The 17,196-nt window shown below is 44.6% G+C and overlaps 2 protein-coding genes across 4 annotated transcripts in view; one reads left to right on the forward strand and one right to left on the reverse strand.

Annotated features, from left to right (window-relative positions):
- Nucleotides 1–8,490, reverse strand: part of CAB39 (calcium binding protein 39) — an 87,798-nt gene extending 79,308 nt beyond the window's left edge. Inside the window, exon 1 of one of the 3 annotated variants that reach the window (XM_060624078.2) lies at nucleotides 8,385–8,490. Coding sequence is in view for 1 of the 3 variants with exons in the window: in XM_060624077.3 (XP_060480060.2) it covers nucleotides 7,370–7,408 (39 nt within the window). In the remaining 2 variants the exon portion in view is untranslated. Of the gene's footprint in view, nucleotides 1–7,369; nucleotides 7,507–7,539; nucleotides 7,740–8,384 lie in introns of those variants that run through there. The other 2 variants (XM_060624080.3, XM_060624077.3) reach the window with 2 other exon arrangements.
- Nucleotides 7,456–16,038, forward strand: LOC144617323 (uncharacterized). The gene is made up of 3 exons (XM_081796534.1): nucleotides 7,456–7,465; nucleotides 8,091–9,317; nucleotides 15,631–16,038. The coding sequence occupies exons 1-2, from the start codon at nucleotides 7,456–7,458 to the stop codon at nucleotides 9,305–9,307; spliced, it is 1,227 nt and encodes a 408-aa protein (XP_081652660.1). The 3' UTR covers nucleotides 9,308–9,317; nucleotides 15,631–16,038.
- Nucleotides 16,039–17,196: the final 1,158 nt, after the last annotated feature.

Raw genomic sequence — 17,196 nt, forward strand, 5'->3', positions numbered from 1 at the left:
TCAAAGGCTTAAAATATTTGTGAGAACGCGCATGTTGTAGCAGAGTCTCAGAGCTTCGGTCATCATAAAAGCTAAATGGACTGGGCGCTCGGAGCACATCAAACTCATGATGCGGAGCATTTCTCCCTGAATCTTCACAACTACTGAATGCACAGGTTCGTTCTATTCTCGCTACTTTACAGAGGAGAAAGCTGAAGCGGCATGGGGATTAAACACCCGCCCAAGAAAACACAACCAGAATCTCAACCCAGGAATTCCAAGGCTAGAGACCCTCTTCTTATCTCTACGCCGAGCTTTAGTGTTTTAAGTCTCTCCACTGCCTTCTCACAATAGCATCTGAGGCATTTATAAACTCATGTAATTTCACAGTGTTTCTCAAATTACATGGTGCATTATTTTAGTAGCTCATAGCATACATTAAAAAACAAAGCAGAATGAGAAGTATTCGAACACATCATACACAGGAAGGCCTAAGTATTGTTTCATGAAACTTCCTTCTCAGTTTTGACAGTGTGTTCATGTATGATGCTGGGTCACTGATTGAACATGTAATTTCTCACATGGGTTGAGGTTTAAAAAAAAAAAAAACTTATCTAGAGTGTTCATTCTTTTACTTAACAAAACTGAAAATCAAATTATTCCAATCTTAGTTGGATTCCAAACCTGATATAAGTAATCATCCCAATCAAAAAGTAAATGCTTTGAATTCCATACTATGTATGGATATGTAAAAAGTATGTAAATAAGAGGCTTTCTCAAATTGTGTTCCAAAAGAACCCTCCTTCAAGACTTTGAGGGGAGTATTTCCTAGGAGGTGGGGGGGGGGGGGGTGTTCTTGTAAACAAATTTGGCAAATTGGGAAATACTGCACATTATATTTCCTTTGTGGACAGCCACAATGCACATTACTAAAAACTCTGACAAGCTCTGCAGAAAACAGTAACACAATTACTACCAAAAATTAAAATCCGATTAACTGTTTTTAACCTGGTGTTTTCCCAAACTTAAACTTCATTCTGAAACTTCTCCCAACTACTACTCTCTCATAAGACTAGTGTTCTACAAAACAGAATTTGGGAAACGCTGTTTTAAGTGAGCTGATCTGGAAAAGGGAGATCGATCTCTAAGAAAGTTCAGTTGTTATAGTACATAAACCTTCAAAAATAAGCACAAATATAGCAGAGATAAATAAAACACACAGAAAATTGTGTTTTGGTTAATCTTTCATCTCTGAGCAGTTTTATCAGAATATCACACAGCTGTATCATTTAATAAACATTACCAAATAATGTGTTACACTATGAAAACACAGGGTGGGGGAAGAAGGAAGAAACGAGATATGAAAAGAGATTTTAAAAATCTGCAATTCAAATAAATTACAATCTATTGTACAAAACTTACATACATAGGAAAAACTTAAAACTCACACACGAACACCGAGTAGAGAATGAAACCATACTGTGAAGACACAGCCCAGATCTGCAAAAGTCTTGATAGTGACCTGAGTTTCTGTCTCACGACTTAGAGAATCTGGAAGTAAACGAACTGGCTGATAACATGCCAGAAAAGAGGGGAAGAGTTGTTTACCTAGACTAGGAACACTTTGAGACTGGTATATAGAACAGGACCCAGCATAATGGGCTACAGAAACTTCTTGTGGAACAAATTAGTTCATAACAGATGTTCAGGAGTTATGAATGCTCAGGGGTGGCAAATATGTCTGCCATCTCCTGCCAATGATAGAACCCTGGGCTGGAAGTAATCCCCTGATCTAAACCGGCACACCACCTTTCGTAGAGGATTAGTATCAATTATAGCCAAAGAATATTATCTTTAGTATCAATTATAGCCAAAGAATACTATCTTAAGCATGTTCTTCACATCTTCAAATTTGATTCTACATTTTGGTCCTTTCTTTTCCACCTCCATGGTCTCTGACTAATATTTTTCTTTTTCCCAAAGCAAAGAGCTCCTAGAACTCCACAGCATATATATTTAAAAGCTGACTATAAAATCTGATGTGAAGCGCTTGAGAATTTGTTAATCATTAGTTAGACTTATTAAGTTTGTATTTTACCACCAGATAACATTAGTTCTTAGCCATTTATTTGTAAGTACAAAAGTAGAAAATTTGAAAACACATATTGTGATGTTACATTACCTGAAGCAGAGAACTGCCGTACTGTGAAATAACACTAGGCACCTGACCAACCAGAAGAGAAAAATGTTAAAGCGTGGTTACATGCCATAAAGCCCTCATAAAGAAACTGACTTCAAGACCAAAGGCAAAAGGAGAGGTACCTGGTACAGGAAAAAAAGGCAAGTCAGAAAGTTTACACATAGGATCACTGAAAATAAGGGCCAAAGAGGGGCACCTGGGTGTCTCAGTCGGTTGAGTATCCATCTGATTTTGTGGGATCAAGCTCCACGCTCAGTGTGGAGCCTGCTTAACATTCTCATTCTCTGTCTCTCTCTCTCCCTGTCCCTCTGCCCCTCTCCCTACCACCCTCTCACTAAAATGAAGAGGGGGAAAAAAAAAAAAAAAAGAGCAAAAGAGACAAGGGGTTCTCAGTCTGATCCTCTTAGCGTAACAATGGCATGACTGGAAAGGCCGAGAGGTGGAATCACTTGCCCAGAGTGGACTGATTGGACACTGAGTCAGGACCCAGCCCAGGCCTTCCAATGCCCAGGCTTCTGTGTTGCCCGCTGTAACAAGGGCCTCCCATCTCTCTACAAGGCTACCATGAAAAATAAACACCACCTACTGGCCTAACTAAAACTAGAAACCACTAATCAACTCACAACTCCATACAACCAGAGCATGTAGAACAAACCATCTCATTTTGTATTATAACAGGTGGCTACTGTCTGGAAACCTATTAAAAGCCTCATTAGGCTATATTTACAAACTTAATTCTAAAGTACTAAATCAAGAATGGTCAGCAAAAAAACTAAGACTCTGTAGAAGAAAACAAAACTGAGAGTCATACCGCATTCCAAGGAGCACACATTTTGAAGTGAGGCAAATCTAGGTTTGAATGCTAGCTCAACTGTGCAGTGCCTGTGCGACCTTGGACAAGGCCCTCAACTTTCACTTCCCATCTGTAATGATGCTAGGGGACAACACTACCTACCTCAGAGGTTTGTGCAACACTCAATGGTACTCAAATGGTAATTTTCTCCCCTGATCTATTTTGTCCATCTCCCTTGATTCGTCGTCTATTCCAACTTTTAACTTCATACAACCACCCCCTAAGACTTGCCAGCTGCATCACAATTTTAAACATGAACACACACCTTTTAAAAGGGATTACGTGCCAAAGAGCATGTAATATGTGAATACAATCTTTGTAAATGTTAGTGAAAAGGTTTAAAGAAGACAGTGCTGCATAAAGTATAAAACTTAGTTTCTTTCAAGCAAACTGGATAAAGAATGAACAGAGCCAGGCTCCAGGATCAGCCCTGTGTCTAGTAAGTCACAGGACCCTGAGCAAGTGACTCCACTTTGCAGAAAGCCCCACGGGTTACTGCTCAAAGTTAGCCACACACGACTCTAGTTATAGTGGGCCCGTGTTCCCGTCTGCAGAAAGAACTATTCTGACCGCAGGGTCTCTAAAATGCTCAGGTTTCTTCCCCCTGCAACAAGTTTGGCATCAGCATCATCACAAAACTTATTGTGTCCAGTGCTTTTTATTTGCCAGGCCCTGTTCTGAGCACTTGAGATGCGGTACCTAATTTAATCCCCCTATGGTTTTCTCACGCATGGGCTATATTACACCTGTCCAAGAAATCTAAGCTACAGAGAAGTCAAGGAACTTGCCTAAAGTTACAGAGCCCGCAGGATGGGCGAGGGTTCAACAATCCAGGGAGTCTGGTTGCAGGGAGTCTGTTAGTGCTTTTAACCACTAGTAATACCGCCTCTCAGAATTCCATAAATCCCAGAGTGGGCCTTAACTATAGGCATGTAAAAAGAAATGTGCTCATGCTATTTCTTCCTCATGCCCAGATACAGCTGATACAGAACCCACTGTGGAGGGAGAGAACCATGAGTAACACGTTAACGGTACTATAAGACCAAGCTATTAGACGAAGTTATAAAGTAGCAACTTAATTAAGATCAAGCAACAAAATGTATATTTTGTTTCTCAAACATTTCATCAAAATAGTCAAAGCAATGTGATGCTTTAACATGATCATACTTCCTTAGTCATCAACAATTGATCTTCTGAGTAATGTTCACAGGGAACAATTCTAAAAAAAAAAAATGAGACTGCCACTAAACATTGGTTAACTAGATTTTCTCAGTCTTTGTAACTACGCATATGGAAATGCATATATACATACAAACAAACAAACCCAAATATACAACACTATACTTTCAGTATCAAAGTGTGAAGTTAGACACTGTGTATTAAGAATCATGCAAATAGGTATGTACCGGACGCTGCCAATTAAATGGCCAGAGCGTCTACCTCCCTCCTCTGGGGCCACTTTACACCTGACTGACCTCTTGCAATTCTCCGCATGCCATTCTTCCTTCCTCTGCCAGCTTAACATCACAGATGCTAATAAGGCACAACTCCTCCATCCCCTCACCCCTTGTATCTCAAGAGAGAAGTTAACAGCACAGTGGAGCCAGGAAGCTCAGGAAGGTAGAGAAGGACGCATACACATATGCACACACACAAATCCCAAAACAAAATGCTAATGGCAACCACCTGTTAAGCTTCATTTTATCACTATCAGTCTAGCATCTGTCACCCATTCTATAGTAACTCTGCTCCCAATCCTTGGAAGGCCTGAGAACCAGAAGCAGAACAAACATTTCACGCTTACCACCGGACGGGTCTACTCCACAAACGCTGGCGGTGGAAACGCTTGACTCACTTTGCTCTGCCGCCATGCTCTGGACTGATAAAGGCAGTGACGAGGGTCCAGTCAGATAGCATCGAAGGGTGAGACACACAAAGGAAGAGCGCTCGTACAGCTCAGTTCCTCCTTTAATTAAGGATGGCCCCGACACCAGGCTTCTCTCCAGTAACAACCAAACTATAGACTGATGACTAAATCTTTATGCCATTTTTAGGCTACTTGGCTTGATCTGCATTCACACAAATACAAGATCTTCACACCTCAGTAATAATAAAACAAGTCACAAGCAACCTCACCTGGAGGTTCAGAGATTTGCTCTTTCCCACAATCTGATAACACAACAAAGTTTTACCATTTTGCTATGATCCATACTAATCCACCTAACACATTCCTATTTCTGTAACACCAGACAACATCCATGAAATTCCAAATCAAAAGGAGCCATGGAAAAAAAGAAAATGGATTTTTAAAACAGAAATACCACCAGAAAGGTAACCAGAAGACACTTCCTGAAGTGAAATTTTACCCTATACTGGATTTTATATTCTGTGTGCTGGGTGTGGATTTGGATTTGTCTGTATTTTTACGGCAGATGGCAAAACCGGGAATGATCAGAAATCAATCCCTCCTGGAAAAAAGACTCTTTGGTAAGCGTGGCAGTAATTACAGAAATCTGCAACTTACCAAAGTTGATCAAAAGAAAAAAACTTTAGTAAATATTCAAAAGTAATAAAGGGTGCTTTGTGGTATATACATTTGGAATATAAAAATAAAGATTCAAATAAAACCAAGTTATAAAACAAAACCCCATACTTACATTAGACTTTTTAAACTATTTTTATATTAACTTTATGAAAATTTATAAAACCCAACTCAACATCTCACTTTATATGAAACAGAAGCAGAGTCCTCATTAATACATTTTAGAATGTAAAGCAAAAGGGGAAAAAAAAAAACTGTTTTAAATGAGAACCTGCAGTCTGAAATGCAAAGGAACTAACTTGAAGGGTCTTGAAATTAAAAAAAAAAAAAAAAAAAAAAAAAAAAGTCCCTTTTGTTATAGCAGCAAATTATTTCACCAATTTCTGTATTTTACTAAAGAACACCAACAGAAGAACTAAATATATACAGACTAAATCTCTGTGATATCATGATCAAAAAGTAGTTAACTTATATGGACACACCTAGCATAAAGACTATTGGGGGGGGGGGGCAGTGCTGGGATGGGGAGTATATCACTGTGTAAGGGAGATATTATACCAGCTAAGAAAATAATCTTTTTATAGTGCCTTTTAAAAAAATTCATACACTCATACAGCAGAAATGTGTGATCTCTTCCATATCTGACGACAACACACACCCCAAATAATAAAATCTTTCTTTATTCAACAATAGGATCCAAATCCTACAAAGAAGTTAATAAATATACTCCAAACAAAACGCCTTTAGAAAAAGTTCTGCCCACAGTAGCAGTTATTAAGCATGACTACTGCATTTGATCTGAGATAAATAATGAAACTTGTCAGAAAAAAAAAAATACATTTAAGACTTCCCTTACTTGGGTAAAAATATTTTTACATAAAGATATTTAATGACAAAAAATTTTAATAAAATCTCTCTCTGTCTCTCTCTCTCTATATATATATGCAGTTTTTATTTCATCACACAAAGAAAAAACAAGCACAAAAAGACTGAAAAGAAAATATGCAAAAATGTTAACAGTAACCAAATCTAAACGGTTAAGATTACAGAAGATAATTTTTAAAAATTTTCTAGTACTTAACTGCATTTTACAAGTTTTTTTAACTGAAAAAGTTGACATTCAATTGTCATATAAGCAAACAAGTAAGTGTTTACAAAACCAACACGGGTCCTAAGCTTCTTCAACAGATCATATTCCAGACTTCAAATACAGCTATTTGCCAGTAATTTGGGAAAAAAATGTACACAATCACACTAGATTTTCACGTCTCACTCTCCTACATTTTCATAACTAAAAACTAATAAAGGAATGTTTACCTTTTTCTAAATAGGTTCTATGTCCAACTTGCCATCCCAGAATATTAGTAACAATCTGATTTTTTTTTTAAATATCAATTTAGATTGCTTTACACAAATGCCACTTCAAAGACGTTATGATCAGCTCAGTAATTCCAAAGCGTAGCCACCTCATAATACACAGTGGAAGAAGTTTTGATGCATCTTAGTGAACTGCCTACAGAAATGCCTAGGTGCAGACAACCTTATTTTATACACATCTTTCCAATACCTCTTAAGCACCTGATATCTAGTGAAGCTTTTTGCAAAAGGTACTTCTCTTAGCTTGAACATGAATTTATTTGTAGCTGTCAAAATCGATCTCAAACTGCATTATATTCAAGGCACAGAATGTCAACTCTTTACTGGGCCTCCTCTTTCTTTCACAAGAACGCCTTTAGTATCTCCTAGCTTACATTTCCGGGCCCATGAGTCACTGAGAAATGAGCTCCAGGTTTACCTTAGAATGCCGTTCAAACAGCTCCTCTACAGTATTCATGGATCTGGCCCCCAAATACCTCTTTAGCCTACCCTTAACTGCCCAACATGGTCATAGGCAACTTAATTATCCACTACTTCTAGACTATGCCTTTTTATCTTTGTCCTCTAGTTTGCTGCCCCTCCACATACCGTCTGTTGCCCAGCCGTCCTCTCCTAAACCCCATAAGCCTTCAAGACTCCGCTTAGCACCACCTCGCCCAGGAAGCCTTCCAGATTTCTGCTAGGCGGAAGTGATCGATCGGTTCGGTCATCCCTGGGTGCCTTCCTAGCACTTTGTAGTTCTTTCACAGGACTTATCACCTCCTTCCTGGTACCGAGGTTATTTGTGTACTGGTCTTATCTCCCACACCAGAAAGTGAGCTCCTCGGGGGAGGGGACCGTGGGCCCCTGTTCACCTTTGAATCCCTCCGGCGCGGACCGACTAAGGCACCTGCACGCAGTGCAGCGGTCAGCCTGGTTCGACCGAACTCGGGAACGCTCTGGCCGCACAATTCCTAACCAGAAGTCAGTTAGGCATTTTCCCGAAATGAAGATCACAAAGATGCTGCCTGCCGCCCCATAACAGGAAGTTTACCAGGGGCCAGGAGCCCGTGCGCGGTGGGAGTGACAGCTGGCCCGGCCCGCACCTCCCTGCCCTCCCGACTCCGGCCGCGGCCGCCCCCACCCGCCATCCCTGCCAGAGAACCGCGGAGGGGTGGCAGGAGAGCACCGGGCTCCCAGAGCTCCGGCCGCAGGCCTCTGGGCGCCGCGCCGGCGACGGCGAGAGCAAGGGAGGGAAGGCTCCGTGAGGGGCCCGGGCCGGGCCGGGCCGGGCCGAGCCGAGCCGAGCCCAGCCGGGAGGGCGGGCCGAGCCGGGCCCGCCGCCTCCGCCACCCGAGAAAATGGAGGCAGCCCGGGGCCGGTGACGGGCCGGGGCAGGCGGAAGCCGGGCGGGCGTCCGCGCCGCGAGCAGGGCCGGGCCGGGGGTCACTCACGGGGCTGGGCCGGGCGGCTCCCTCTCCGCCTCCGCGTCGTCGCCGTCCCCGTCCTCGGCCGCCGCCGCCTCGGGCTGCTCGCTCGGTCCCCGCGGGGCGGCACGGGCGCTCGGCCCCTCCGTTGTCTTCCGCCTGCTCCTGCTCCCGGCGACGGGCTCCCGCGGCAGCGGCGGCGGCGGCTGAGCGGGCGGACGGCGGCCCAGGGGCTCCCGCGGCGGCCGCCGCACTGCTGCGCTCGCTCGCTCGGGCTGCGGCTGCGGCTGCTGCTGCGGGGCCCGGCGCCGCCTTCGCCTTCGCCTTTCAGCCGGCTTCTGGAAGCTCAGTCTCTCCCAGGCCGCGCCGCTCCCCGCTCCCGGCCCGAGCCCGGCTTTGACGTACGCACTGCGCAGCCGCCGAGGGCGCGACGTCGGGCGGTGCCGCAACGCCCCCTTCAGCCTCGGGCGCCCCCGGGCGGCCGGGCGGACTCGAGCCACCGGAGTCGGCCCCTAGGCCGAAGCAGAGGGGGACGCCGAGAAAAAACAGCAGCAGCGGAGGACGCGAGGTCTTGCCCCTGCCACTTTAAATGTTGGTGCTCAGCCCTTCTTTGTCGGTCTCGGCTCTCTTCCCGGAGGAACCCTACGTCTGCTTTCTACGACCACTTCCTCAACTCTTCACAAAGCCTTGTTTCTGCTAAAAGCTTTATTTTTGTTATTCGCTATTCTCGGTGGTGGCCAGTGAACGAAACAGTCCCTGCTCCTGAGACAACCAATAAACAAAGAAACCAGCACATATATGTCATTGGATGTTTCCAGTGCTATGGAGAAGCTAAGGAGGGGAGAGAACGGAAGATGTTGTTACAGCACTCCTGCAAGGAGAAGCTGCTTGAAGAAAGAGCGTGCTGTGGGCTTCGTGTTATGGAAAGGCAGAGGGAACAGCAAGGATGAAGGCCCTGAGGTGGGACAACAGGGAGTCCAGCAAGGCAAATGCACTGAGGGAGGGGACAGGGGAGAGAGAAGGAGAGAATGGGGGCCAAATAGAACACAGTGAGGACTTTGGTTTTTACTCTACTGGAGATGTGAAACTATTTGAAGGGTTTTCAGCAGAGAAAGTCATGATCTGACATTTCAGACGGCTGTAGAGACTAGCCTAAAGGGCCCGAGGGTTTCAGCCAAGAGACTGAATTGGGGTGATAGTTGATAGGGCCAAAGCAGATTTTTTTTTTTAAGTTTTATTTCATTTTGCGCACTTCAAGAGACTGGTTAGAAGGCTTTTGAAATAGTCTAGTCAAGAGAAGACAGGGGGCACCTGGGTGGCTGGGTCGGTTAAGCATCTGACTCTTGATTTTGGCTCAGGTCATGATCTCACGGTTTGTGGGTTGGAGCCCTGCATCCAGTCTCTGTGCTGACAGCACAGAGCCTGCTTGGGATTCTCTCTCTCTCTCTCTCTGAAAATTAATAAATATTAAGAGAGAGAGAAGACAGGCTCAGTCCAGGGTGGTAGCACTGAAAAAATAAAGTAGTCCGGTTCTAGACACATTTAGAAGGGAGCACTGACAGATATTTGCTGATTCCTAAAGTTTTTTTCTTTTCTCAAGCAACTGGAAGATGCAATTGGTAAAGTGAGGAAGACTTAAATAAAAGCAGACGGGAAGGGAGGAACTTGGGAATCCATTTGGGGGCATGTTAACTTTGAGCTGCCTGTTAGACACCCAAGTTGGAACCGGATATAGAAGTCTGGGGCCTGGGGGAGAGGTCCAGGCTGGAAATAGAATTTTGGGAGTCCTTGGAATAGGTAAAATCTGAGGACTCAATGAGAACATTTGGGAAGTGTTAATGAAGCGTAAGGTCAGGGATGAGCCTGAGGCCCCCAACGCTGAGAGGTCAGTCGGGGAGATAACAAGGAACCAGCAAAGGATTCTGAAGAAAGGAGCAAGGGTGCCATGGGAGACTGAGGAAAGCATCATGTGCTAGAAGTCCAAGGATAGAGGACGGATTAATGCTGCCATAGCAGCTAATGGTTCAAGTAAGGTTAGTGTTGGTGATTTGGACATGGGTATCAGCACCACAGAGGTAACTAGTGGCCTTGGTAAGCGCTCTTGAAGCAGAGATGGGTGGGAAAGTCTGACTGGAGTGGTTTCCAGGAAGAATGAGATCTAGGAAGATCTCTAGAAAGAATGGGACTGTAGAAAGGGATCACGCGTATAGACAACTTTTCCATGAAGTTTTTCCCCCGAGGATGAGCAGAGAATTAGGGTGATAGTTGGAAGGGAATACAGGATCAAAGCAGATTTTGTTGTTGTTTTATTTCATTTTGCATAATTCATTTAACCTGTTTGCGTGCTGATGGGAATGATTTGGTAGTGAGGGAAAACTTGGTAATGCAAGTAGGTGGGACAGGGGGCATTTTCTGGAGAGCTTTCTTGAGCGAGCAAGAAGAGAAGTTCTGGCCTTGGATCCCAGCGAGACAGGTGTTCACTGGCAGTAACAGAGGGCAGGCAGAGTGTGGGCCCAGGGGCAGGGAGCCAGTTGGACAAAGTGCCAGAACATGTGGACTTGTCCTTCTAAGAGCTTCTCTTTTCTCAGGGAAACAGGAAGCAAGGTCATCAGCTTGGAGTGTGGAGAGGGAGGAGGTGTTGGAAACTGGAGGGAAGAGGAGAAGGTGTAAACAAGGATCAGACGGCAGGGTTATTCTGTGTTTTTCACCAGCCACGTTGTGCTGGGAAGGTGCAGGCACAGGAAGGTGGGGAGTAGGATTCAACCGGGGTTGTTTTCTTCAGCTAACTCCATGGAGAGAGAAAGGGAGAGAAAGGAGAGGATATATGCAAAGAAGTAATAGTGACAATGGCCAGCCGTTGAATCCAAACCAGATAAGAGGGGAGTGAGAAAACTGGGGTGGGGGTGGCAGGGGCAGTGGTAGGGGAGGGACCCTGTAAAAGTGGTCGGATCAATGGAATGATGGATGAAAGGATTGTTGGAATCAGCACAGTAAGGGGAGTGAACCGGAAAGAAGGAGGTACTGGTTGAAAAGCCAGATTGCTTGCACTGAGATCGCGTGAGGGACAATTTTGAGTACATGCAAAAGGCCTGGGACAGCTTCTCAAACGGTAATGTCCACGCGCATTCTCAGGAGATCTTGGCAAAATGCACACTGATTCCATTGGTCTAGGGTGGGGACCATGAGCCTACATTTCAAACAAGTTGGGGGTAGAATGGGTGAAGATGCCGATTATTTTTACTCTTGTTCATAGTCTTGATACCCAAACCTCTGTTAATGCAACACACACACACAGACACACACACACACACACACACGAAAACTATACTAATCTTGCTAGTGAAAAATATATATGAAAAATCTAAACAAAGAGCTATGAAATAGAAGTACAATGACAGTATGTTAAAAGCAAAGTCCACACCAACCAAAGACAATTGAGAAGCCCTTAGAAAGGCCATAGCTGTCTAGGGACTGTCTCTGCTCACAGAGAAATAAGCTGACAAGCAGTCCAGAGCAAGCCCTGGACCTGGGGAGTGGCCGGTGCCCGGAGCTCTCTCTTTGCTTTGCTCTGGTAACAGTGGGAGGGAGGTATCCAGCGGTCTCAAGTTTTATCTAATTTTGAAACTTTGTTGCATGAGGACTTTACCCCCATAGCATTTTTATTTGTTTGTTTGTTTGCGTTTTTAACTGTAGTCCCAAAGGAAGGCCTTTGGTGTCCTCACATTCTGCAAAAACAACTCAAGACCCAACTTCCCACAGAATAAAAGAATGTAGGGGGGTGGATAATCCCATATGAAGGGGTTTGATTCCTTTGTTTCAAGGGTCAGAGCAGGGTTCCGGATTAATCTCTTAACTGGAATAAACCCACTGCAGTGGCAAGATGGCACATATTTCTGGAGCAGGGGTTTGTAACAAATTCTGAAGCCCAGGTGGAAGGAGTCATGTCATTTGACTGCTTGAATTTAGCTGGGAGACACCTTCTCAATCCTTCCATAGAGCCTTCTGGAAAGCCCTTTCTATGAATATATTTCTTTGTAGGCACAACCTCTTTCTGGGAAATTCTTCTATGTCTTCATCTTGAAACCCTGTTCACAGCCCCCCCCCTCCCCCTCCCCACCCCCACCTTCCTGTGCAGTGTCTACAGATCTCAGGATCATAAGGCAGGGTCATCATGTTCAAGGAGAATCAGTCAGTGATGGTCCTGTGTAAATGTCTTGTCACTTTCATTTCCCTTCCTCTCTGTTGAAGCTGGGCCATCAGATGAAGGCACCTCCCTAACCTTCATCATATCATCTGTGAAAGGACTTTGGAGCCTGACTCACAGCTTCCTCTCCTCCCCACCCCATGCCTGACTTCTCCTGGGCAACATAAGTGCCACTCATCTAAATATGTTGGATCATAGTCTCCTCGTATGGTCCGCCCCGGTGACCTTCACTTCCCTTCCACTTCAACAACTGCTTGATTGGCCCTACCATAGTCTCTGCAGCGGCCAGACTCTCCCTTTGAGACTTGAACTCTGTGACTTTCCTGGGTAACTGCTCCTCCCATCCACCCACCCTCTCCACACCCTCACACCCAGAAAACCTGCTCTAAATCTCAATGAAACCTTAGTTATTCAACAAAGACTTTTTGGAAGCATATAATTACTGAGCATAAGCAATGGGAATGAAACACTGAACCATCCATGGTCCCTGCTCTCAATGAGCTTATAGTCCAGGAGAGACACACAAGAAAACTGGCAATTACAGTAGGCTGAGACCTGAAGCATAAATAAGATCTAGGCAGTTGAAGATGGGGGTGAATGTTCCAGGAAAATCATGCAAATACCATGAAAGCAGGAAAGCACAGTGAATTTGGGGAAGTGCATATGAATAGCTCAGTATACAGAGCTTAGAGTTTTACTTTTTTATGCTTTTTTAAAAATTTACATGCAGATTAGTTAGCATATGGTACAACAATGATTTCAGGGGTAGATTCATTCCTTAATGCCCCTTATCCATTTAGCCCATCCCCCCTCCTACAACCCCTCCAGCAACCCTGTTTGTTCTCTATATTTAAGAGTCTCTTCTGTTTTGTCCCCCTCCCTGTTTTTATATTAGTTTTGCTTCCCTTCCCTTATGTTCATCTGTTTTGTATCTTCAAGTCCTCATATGAGTGAAGTCATATGATATTTGTCTTTCTCTGACTAATTTCACTTAGCAAGAGCTTAGAGGTTTAGAAGAGAATTTTTTCACTGCGATTTTTCCTCAGCTTTATTAAGATATTATTGACATATACATAAGTTTAAGGGGTACAATGTGATTAGATACATGTGTATGTGGCAAAATGATCACCATGGTCTTATTTCTTAGGAATGCATGATCCTACCTTATTCAGGTGTTCAAATCTCCTGACGACGTTTAATATTTTGCCTTCCCCAAGTTGAATCTAAGTGATACCTTTTGCACCTAAAACGGTCTTTTGAGCTTTCCCAAGGGAAAAATCACAAATGATTTGTTCTTCTATTTGTTCTTAAGAAGAGAGATGCTAGGGAGAGTTGGGTTTACTTGATGCTTGTTCTTGATGAGTTGTATAGGAAGAGATGCTGCTTAGCCTGTCCTGGGTTAAATCGGTATGGTCAGATTTCTAGAACCGTATGTTGTGCGGGAAATTCCCAGAGCTTTACCCACGGCCTTGCTGGCCCTGACATTTTTGGTGCTGCTGTAGCTGATAGTAGACAACCAAGGTCGATGTGGTCAGTTAGAATTTCAGATATTTCTCCAAATGGTGATTTGCTTACAACTTGCTTAATTTGAATCTAGTATCTCTTCTGGTGGCGGTTTCCAACAGGAACTCACATCACTTAACTGTGGAGTTATATTCGCAGGCCAGTGTTTAGAACTTATTCCAGATTTCCAGAGTATCTCTACTTGACATTCTTTATATGTTCTTAGTGTATTCTATCTGTATGTTGAGTAAACTCATGGAATATTATGTCAGGATTATTCAGTGTTATATCTGAAGATTTATTTTCTCTGTGAAGATGATGGTCTTCCATTTTTATGAATTAGATACAACATCTGCTCCTTTTTGAAAATACAGTAAGGCATTATGTTAATTGACATATTTTGTCTACAAGTTTGTCTGGATTGAGTTTATTATTTTGGTTTGCATGCCACATCAACAGCCAATGTCCTTGTCTGTTGTACTGTTCTTGTTATGAACTCCCAAGAGATAGTACACTTTTGAAAATTGTCAGTAATAGGTTAACTACAGACATTTTATTTTGTCATCGCAGATAGTTTTTTGTTTTTTGTTTTCTCTGATGCTTCCCCGAAAGTACTTGCAATCAGCTGCATTGTAGGGCGAATGTCCTCGAGGCACGTTAGGTTGCCTTGTAGCTGGCCTTTCCTCCAGAATCTGAAGAAGGCCTGTGAGCTAAAGCCCCATAACTTGGCATCAACCTCAAGGGGTCCAGCACACCGCAGCAGACCATGCCCGGGCTGGAATTGTCCCTTGACAAGCTGCTGCTGAGCCGCGAGGGAAGTCTGACAAAACGCTTGGGTCCCATGTGCTTTTGAAGACTATGAACATCTTAGCTTTGAGAAACTCAAGAAGGGATATTGCTAGATTTTCTTCTGTTGACCCCCGGAGTCCACTGGACTGGTTAATTCTCAAGATTTAACTCCTGGCTCCTAACTCTAATAGGACTACTATAGTATTATTTCTCTTTTTGGGGCATCCCTCTTTGAAGATGTCTGATCTCTAGGACTCTAAAACCATTGACCCAATTTGCCCCACCTCTCAAGAGACGGCTCACTGATTTTACAGGAACAACCCCGGCAAGAGTCTCGGAGGAACTATTTCTTAGGCCTTGCTTCATCCCGCTTGGGAGGTGTATGATTACTGAGTTATTCAGTGCCAAATGACTTTCATCTTGATCAAAAGGTGGTTCTGACAAGGTTGAACTTTATCTGAGCCCGGGTGTACCCTCAGCCATGATGGTTAAGAGATCCCTGCCCCCACCCCACCCCCCAACCTTTTGTGTTTTGGAAATGGCGAACCAGCTGACCACAAAGGGCCACACTCCCCTCAGAATTTCCAAAAGGGTCTCATCTCCATCCTTCCTTGTGATTCCCATAAGATTCCAAGATGACCCCTCTTTTGCCTGTCTCTATAAAATTCTAGGCCTCCTTCCTTTTCTTTGAGATGTTCCTCGTTAATGTGCTTTTTACTGCAATAGCCAGAATAAAAAACATCTTCTTAATTATCAGGTGACTTCTCTCTGTTGCAGCCCCAGGAAGACCTCCCTTTGGTGGCAGCCTGCGCCTTACCCCTGACTGTCCCACTGAAGCAACTACTGCAACTACCCCCGAGACTCTACTCAGCCCCACTGTGACTTAACCCTGTTGACAACCACCCTTTCAACAGTTCAAGATGTGAGTAAGCTGAGAAAAGGATGCATGGCCCTAGATACTTTGGGTCCCGGTGGAGTTGTAGAAGGGAGACAGAAAGAAATCAGTTTGACATGCTTCTGAGATGAGCCAGGGGCAGACACACCCAGTTACGCCTTTAAAGGAAAGAGGAAATGACATTGAGGCAGCTGAGGTCGCAGTCCAGACAGGTGCCCGACAGAGCGCAGAGCCACTCGAGTCTGGGAAGCTGTCATGGTGGCCAGTATGAAGGTCAGGGGTGACCCTGAAACACACAAATGCCAGGGGGCAGCTCTATAAGCTGGGGGGAGTGGAAGCCCCAAAGAGGGAAAGTCCAGGGGATAAGACTGGCCAAAAAAGTAAATAAAATGCAAGCCTTTAACAAGCCCCAACCCCTCCCATTCCTCTTCTTGTTGGGGGCTGGGGGCAGGCGGGGAAGGCTCCACTTCCCTGGGTAGAATGTGCATAGTCAGGGGTGTTTGAAGGCAGCATGCGACAGGATTCGCCACCTCTGCAACTTTACAGGAATCAGAAAGTGGCCTTCCCAATTTCAGCAGGGGCATGTCGCAGAGAAGGGTTAGAAGCCACCGTTCTGGAATCATCTCTCTAGTAGCCTGAAGGCTCTAGACATGTATGGTGGTTTTTTCTTTGATGTGTCAGATATCGGACTCCCCTCAGTGAAGGGAGCATGTCTGGAGTGAGGTCCCGGGGCCAGTGATATCCAGGGAGCCCCTGAGAATTTTCGGGGCCCTTGCATATTCTTTGTGCTCAGGAGGCATCTCACAGTACTAGAGAATCTATACTCACTGGGCAGAGTGTGTTCTGTATTATATAGAGACAGGCAGAGCCAGAAAACTCACCAGAGGCAGGGTAGGAGAATGGGTCATGCTTGACCATATGACATGTAGCCAGTGGTCATATTAAAACTATTTAATAACTAGAACCACACAAACACACACTGAGCAGAATGGAATCTGGCTGAAAATCAGGCCTGTATAGAACAATGGTAGGACCTCTCTGGGGTCTGGCTCACTTATTCTTTTAACAAAAGTGAGGGACAGAGGAATGGATTGGCACATATTAGGCTTTGACCTATGCCTCCAGAATTGAGGTGCCCACTGAGGCCCCGTGGACTGGAACTCAACCTTGATGAGCAGGGCTATGATGGCTGGAAATGGGGCTCTGGTCCTAGAGATTGTGCTCATTATTTGATGATGTCACCCATAACACCAGCAATTCAAGAGCCTGAGACATTATGGGGGTTCAGGTTTTTGGGGCCTGTGGCATCTGAGATGGATAAAGGAGGCTTTAGGGGCTTTCTGGGCCTCACCTTGACCTAAGTATATTCTGCCAGAAGACCTGACATCTGGGTCCTTCTGGGATGGTGTCCTGGCAGCAACACATACTTGTGCTCTGTTCCCCAAGGA

This window comes from Panthera onca, chromosome C1, assembly GCF_046562875.1.
Source record: "Panthera onca isolate mPanOnc1 chromosome C1, mPanOnc1 haplotype 2, whole genome shotgun sequence".
In the NCBI taxonomy this organism is placed as follows: domain Eukaryota; kingdom Metazoa; phylum Chordata; class Mammalia; order Carnivora; family Felidae; genus Panthera; species Panthera onca.